The sequence below is a fragment of the Morus notabilis genome, unplaced genomic scaffold, assembly GCF_000414095.1.
Source record: "Morus notabilis unplaced genomic scaffold, ASM41409v2 Scaffold594, whole genome shotgun sequence".
Classification (NCBI taxonomy): domain Eukaryota; kingdom Viridiplantae; phylum Streptophyta; class Magnoliopsida; order Rosales; family Moraceae; genus Morus; species Morus notabilis.
Genome location: NW_010359491.1, coordinates 555785 through 562879, shown reverse-complemented (window position 1 = coordinate 562879; position 7095 = coordinate 555785). Strand labels below are relative to the sequence as shown.

Genomic DNA, 7095 nt, shown 5'->3' with positions numbered 1-7095 from the left:
AGTTTCGGAGGAAAAAAATCGGAGAACTGTGAATGAAAACGCCCATAACTTTTTATCTACAAATCGTTACTAGGCATATAATATACCAAATTGACGCTCTTTTCGAGCTCAACAATCATGACCGGGCATAGCCCTCCAACCCAATATTTCGGGCCAAAATTCACTTGTTTTCATCAGTTTCGGAGGAAAAAAATCTGAGAACTGCGACTGAAAACGGACATAACTTTTTATCTAGATATCGTTACTGGGCCTATAATATACCAAATCAAAGCTATTTTTGAGCTCTACAATCATGGCAGGGCATAGTCCGCCAACCCAATTTTTCGGGCCAAAATTCACTTGTGTTCATCAGTTTCGGAGGAAAGAAATCGGAGAACTGTGACTGAAAACAGTCATAACTTTTTATCTACAAATCGTTACTGGGCCAACCCAATTTTTTGGGCCAAAATTCACTTGTGTTCATCAGTTTCGGAGGAAAGAAATCGGAGAACTGTGACTGAAAACAGTCATAACTTTTTATCTACAAATCGTTACTGGGCCTATAATATACCAAACCGAAGCTCTTTTTGGGCTCTGCAATCATGGCTGGGCATAGCCCGCCAATCCATTTTTTGGGCTAAAATTCACTTGTTTTCATCAGTTTTGGAGGAAAAACATCGGAGAACTGTGACTGAAAACGGCTATAACTTTTTATCTAGATATCGTTACTGGGCCTATAATATACCAAATTGAACCTCTTTTCGAGCTCTACAATCCTGGCAAGTCATAGCTCGCTAACCCAATTTTTCGGGCCAAAATTCACTTGTTTTCATCAGTTTTGAAGAAAAAAATCGGAGAACTGTGAGTGAAAACGGGCATAATTTTTTATCTAAAAATCGTTACTCGGCCTATAATATACCAAATCGAAGCTCTTCTCGAGCTCGACAATCATGGAAGGACGTAGCCCGCCAACCCAATTTTTCAGGCCAAAATTCACTTATTTTCATTAGTTTCGGAGGAAAAAACATGGTTCGTGGTTCGCTACAGTGTTTTTTCTCACAAAAAATACACGTAAATCAAAAATAGTTCTAATCTCATGATTATAATCCATGAACCAAACGTCTCCTAAAGAACAATTAACAAATAACAAAAGACTAAACCACCCTTGACCACTAAAACAATTAACAAATAACAAAAGACTAAACCACCCTTGACCACTATAGGACCCTTAACAAACACATTCAAATAATTTAATAAGGGGAAATTATTAAGATTATAAATGTAGGGATAAGTTGTCAAAATCTTAAAATGTTAAGAATAAATGTATAAAATACTTTTTTTGTTGACGTTGTTAGTCGTTGAACTGTTAACATTGCATCATTTGATCTTTGACTTTTTTTTATTGTCATAATACTCTATAAAATTTGGTTTTTTTTACGCTTTTATTCTCTAATATTAAAGATGACGAATGATTTTTGAAATATAACATAAATAATCATGTCTTAATCCGACAATAACTAAAACTTTTCTAAAAATAAATACAAAATACTCTCTTCACTATCATTAAAATTAAAAACTATAATATTTTGTATTTAAATTGATTATGCTAGTATATTTTAAGTTGGTTAATCTTGATAAATCATTGATTCTTAAATTTTTAAGAAATGAATATTTTTTTCCAGTTTAACAAAATAGTACATTTATAGACACATTTTTATGTAAATTATGTTGTTTGGGTTACGTTTTGCGATTTCTTTTTGTAACCGCACTTATTATATTTCTATTCCTTTTAATTTTTTAGGTAAGTATATGACATAAAAGGGATTTGTTGCTCCTTTTTATTTAGGTCTCGTTCATTTCACCGGTTTAAGTTTTCAATTTTAGATTTTTACAGTTAAAAACTCTCAAAAAATGTCACATTTAATTTTTTATACTACAATTAAATGTTCTTAAAAAATATCACATCTCAGCTCGAATTGAAAATTTGAATCTGTGAAACGAACGATGCCTTAATTTCTCATTAAATTAGTAAAGAATTTAATTTCGTGGACCTAATTCTTTTTTTCTTAGATATTGTTTTCTATCTTTTCAATTCTTAATTGATAAACGCGCCCTATGTTCAATGGTGGCACACACCTCATCTTTATTTTAAAATTAAACTTTAGAGAACTTGTAAGTTAGTCCTATCAATTAGCAATTAAAAAAAACAAAACAAAACAAAACAAAACAAAAAAAAAAAAAGTTTGTTGCAGTAAAATTTAGGGTCTATTTTTTTGGAGCGTGACTTTTTCTCTCTTGTCCCTATTATTTATTCATTTTTCGTTTGGATTTCTACTGTGGTTATTTGAAATTACCTTTTAATCTGGTAGTGCCCTTTTTCGTTCATGTCGTTTAGACACATTGACTTTTAGTTGTCGTTTCTTTTCTAGTTGTCCTTTTCTTCTTCTTTTTAAAATAAAAGTATTTTCGCGCATTCATCTTCTTTTTTGTGATTTTTTTTTTTTTTTTTTTTTGCACACTCCAGAACTTTGTTGACGAGACTGGCGATCAAAAGGTGGAAGGCAAAAATGGGTTCTGAATTTTTCATGAAATCTGATAATCCAATATTTCATGACATGAAATCTGATAATGTCCATGATTCTCACCAAAAATAAAAATAAAAAATTAAATTAAATTAAATCTGATAATGTCCATAATTTGAATGGATTCCGATTTAAATTTTTAATTTGAAATCATAATCATGTTAATGGTTCCTCAAACGCACAACTGATACAAAAGCCTCAACATAACGTCTTATAAGAAACATATATAATGATTAAACTACCGTGGATCCGAATATAGATTGTTGGACCATATATATGAGCGAGTCAGCAACAAAATGTCTCTTCTTTGAAAGAAGAGATTCCTGACCTCACTACTACTAGTGTAGGTACCACATTTTCAAGTACTTAATAATAACAAAAGCCTGGAAAGAGCCAAGAATCCTGTTCTTGTAATTGTCACGGACTGTAAATATTATGCCTAACAACAAAGTATGAAACAGTAAGAAACTGTTTCATTACCATCAGAAACACAGAAGGGATCATGGAAGGATCTCTTTATTTATGGCCTTTCTTCCTCCACAAGTTTCTTATCCCCGACCCCTTTCGTTTTCCGCTACCAAAGCCATCATCCAAGTCGTCAGCAGGCGACCCCATGAAGTAGCCACCAGTTCGTGGCTCAAAGCTTCCACCAAAGTGCTTATCCATGGAGCCACACCTCTCCGGGATCCTCCCATTCATCTCAACTCCCCCAGCAAGAACAGCGGCTGCTGCATCTGCTGCTTTCCTCCATTGTTCCGTATGCACTCTGATCTTCTTCATCTCAGCCTCCAACGCCTCCTTTGCCGCTTCCACAGATTTCAGCTGCTCACTGAGACGAGTCTCATTCGATTTTCTTGTTTCCAGCTCTTCTCCAAGTTGGCTCAGCCTCAGGGTCATTTCCTCTTCCTTGGCTCGAGCAGATGAGATGTTTGAAGCTGCTTCACTCAGCTGATTCTTCAGACTCTCATTCTCTTGACCAAACACTTCTACTTCTTTTTCCTTCTCTTGCAGTTTGGCTCTCAGCATGTTTATCTCATCATTCTTTTCAGCCAACTCTTGTAAGGTTGATTTCTCCAGTTTCAATTGTTCAGATGAAATATCAATTGGTTTGTTGTCTTTCTGAACCTCTTCAGTCAGTTGGGTAGTTTCAACTTTGGGTTCAACTGTCGTTTTCTCGACTGGGACTTCGAAAACATCAGTTTCTTGCTGGTTATCATCCACAGCTTCATCCGAGGGACTAGTATCACTTTCATTTGGTTCTCGAGTTCCACTTGGAGGGTTCTTTTCTTGGATCTCCACTACCTCTGGAGCTACTACCGGTTTCTTTGTTTTTATCTCCAACTGCTCTTGGGCTTCTTTCTTTGCAGCCTCAGCTGAAGCCAACTGATCTTTCAGATTCTTTAGTTCTTCTTGGGCTTGCCCCAGTTGGGACTCTAAATCCGCAATTCGGGTACCGAGTTTCTTCTGATTTACAGGATCGGATTGCACACTTCTTGGGGAGCGGCGATCTCCTACCTTTGGACTCCTATTGGTGATTGGTCGATGATGCAGTGAATCAGAATCAGAACTTGATGTCCTGAGATGAGGTGGGACTCGAGTAGATGGCCTTTGAGACACTTCTGATCCCCTATTCAACAGCAGCAAACGTAGACAAATTCACTTCATAAGTTACTTGCACAATGCACAATACAAAAATGTATAGAGAATAGTTCAAGCTACTTTGGCACAAATTCATAGACTCTCTCTACAATAACCACACTCGTAACTGAATCACTTCTAACACTCAAGAGAGAAAAAGACCAGGTTTTCTCAGATGTAATGATAGGCAAAGCTCCTAGGAGGCAGCTTAATTTCTGCTGAACTTTTAATGTTTACAACAAAATATGTATTATACGTGAGAATTAAATTGAATCTCATAATTCAAACAACAGTGCTACGTAACAAAGAAATTATACAAGTATGATTGTATACTTATTCTGAGTATCTTACCTTGATCTCGGCATTTGGTTCCTCCTCTAAGGGCTAAACTGATTGAACGAGAGAAATTGATATCAATGTGTGATCTGCACATTTTAGAGTCGTGAACGTGATCATAAGGAAAAATACAGGAAAAGAAAAATAGTAAGAACAAAGTACACTATACATGAATAGGACAACACTAATAATATAAGCTGTAAAATTCTCCTAAAATGCTTCTACCGCTAACTGCTAAGATCCAAAATACATGGCAGCAAAGCTACCAATGCAAAATGTTATGCAGGAACAATAAACTTGGTGAAGCAAATTTGATCACTCTACAAGAAATAAAAGAAAATACTTTTGTTTTCCCCACTTCCTCAGATGCTGCCTCTTCTGAACAAATCACAGTTTAGGCTACTGCTATCTTACTATATTATATATTAGGTAGACTAAGAACCTCATAACACCAAACCATCCAACCACAAAATGTGAGAGTACCACTTCCAAAACTTCATCCCCAGCCACAAACAACCATAAAATTAGGAAGGTGAGAGACCCATTTCCGGCATTGATTGGCCCATCAAGAGAAACAGGTTTACACACCAAACGGTCCAGCGGAAATATTGCTGCGGGTGTTTTTTTTCTTCTTGGAACAGCTAAAACGTCAATATCTTCAATGATTGTGAGGTAGGCTTATCATGTTAACCATGGTTGTGGGGCTAAGATCTTTGCAACCGAATTGCTCAATTCCATTAATTGTGAAGAAAAACACAAATGTCAAAGATAAATGCAAGTGCCCATTGAGTGGAAGATTAGCAACATTATGCGAGATGGTTACTTTACTGCCTTAGGAAATAGTTACAAGGAATTAGAATTACAACTACTAAAAGTATGAGATTGCTTCCAAATGTTAAAAACAAAAAGGCACATCTGGGTAGGACCACTAGGCTAGTGGTTGGAAGGTCCAAGTCTCTCACACTAATGGAGCTCCATAGACAATTCACTTAATCTCTGGGGTTCCAGACTTTTACATGATAACTTCAGTCCTGTCATCAGCTCCTTATTCACATGCTTAGTTTTAGGCCAGAACTACGGTACTACTATCCTTGTTTCTGGTCATATGACACGTATCGATTTGGACAGTTGAAATTTAAGTTTTTTATTTTTTTTGGTCATGTAGGATAGGACCCCAATAACAAAAAATTTCAACGGTCGAGATCTTTTACGACGATCATCTAACACCTGAAAAAGCGGTACAGAGTAGGACAAATGGCCTCACAGTTTTTTAAATCGTGTGAAGTCTTGGACTTTTATGGTGTAAAAACACCCGCCTAGTCCGACTTGATGACAAATTCAATACCATGCTTTGAATTATTTCACAATACATGTTAATATCAGATGCACGTCATTTCACACTCGGTGTTTATAACTCTTTCAAAACACATCATCAACACTGACCAGTCTAAAGAGCATGCGGTTAAGGGGAGCTAATCTGGCAAAAGGCTTCTTTTTTTTCACGCGGCGATACACTTTCAGGCAATTTTGTCTCAATGAGCAATAAGTTTTAATTTTAAAGAAAATCAATGATCGAGATTGCAGAAAGTGGGATCCAAACATGGCACACGGAAGAAAGATGGTGTTGAAACTGCATTTTTTTATGTCCTTCTCTTCCTTAACACCGCCTTGAACGGAACTAAAAAAATAAATAAAAATAACCAAACAAAAGACAAGGCAACAAAAAGAAAAGGGAAATTTTCGTACACTCAAAAGTGCTTAACTTAGTTAGCAACAGAGTAAATATGCAAGAAGACAGATCTTTGAATATAAAAACACATTTTGTTATGGTAATAAGAAAGTGAAAAGGACAAGGAATTGAAGCTCGATTATTATGAATCTCACAGCTTTTTAAGCGGTGGAAATAGAATGATGGGTGATGACGATATTTCTCAGCTATTAAGTACTTTCAATCTTTTTCCACTTTTTTCTTTTTGCATATTTCTCAACATCCAAATAGAGTTGGAACAAGTAAAAACCACCAATTCTAGCAAAAAGGGAAAATAATAAAATAATAAAAAAATAAAGTCAAAACCACCAAAACCCAGATAGAGACTTGAGAAGTTCTGTAGGAAAAGAAAACAATAAAAACCTTAAAGCCAAAAGAAAATGTAACAGCTTAAGAAAATACAAGCTCTAACCTTGAAAAGTGGCCAATTTAAGCAAAAACAGCACCACAGTATTACAGTAACATCTTTGTAGCGAGCAAAATGAGTTCCTTAACTCTGCATGTAAAATCCTCAATTAAATATGCAATGTACTTGGCAAAGGAAAAGTGGGAAATCACCAACTTCGTTGCTAGAGAATGGAAGAGACAAAAGAATCTCTGTTGAGAGTTTGTTTGTAGATAGGAGAATAGAGGGAGAAATAAGAGAAATTGGTGTTATGTTATCAGTTGACAGCTTTTTTTGAAACACAAAGGGCTGGGCGGTAAAGAAAAGATACTTAAGCTAGAGAGAGAAAGTGGCATGCATTTTGCATTGAATGAAGTGAGCCTAGAGAGAGAAAGAGAGAGGATGGA

At 35.7% G+C, this 7095-nt stretch overlaps 1 protein-coding gene across 2 annotated transcripts; it reads right to left on the bottom strand.

Annotated features, from left to right (window-relative positions):
* Positions 1–2759: 2759 nt before the first annotated feature.
* On the bottom strand, positions 2760–7095 carry LOC21405291 (interactor of constitutive active ROPs 1). 2 transcript variants are annotated; one of them, XM_024163263.1, is made up of 3 exons: positions 6716–7095; positions 4551–4624; positions 2760–4188 (listed from the first exon to the last, which is right to left on the bottom strand). In XM_024163263.1, the coding sequence occupies exons 2-3, from the start codon at positions 4562–4564 to the stop codon at positions 3078–3080; spliced, it is 1125 nt and encodes a 374-aa protein (XP_024019031.1). In that variant the 5' UTR covers positions 4565–4624; positions 6716–7095; the 3' UTR covers positions 2760–3077. The 2 variants fall into 2 exon arrangements, with proteins under 2 accessions (XP_024019031.1, XP_024019032.1); XM_024163264.1 differs by lacking the exon at positions 6716–7095 and adding an exon at positions 4879–4928.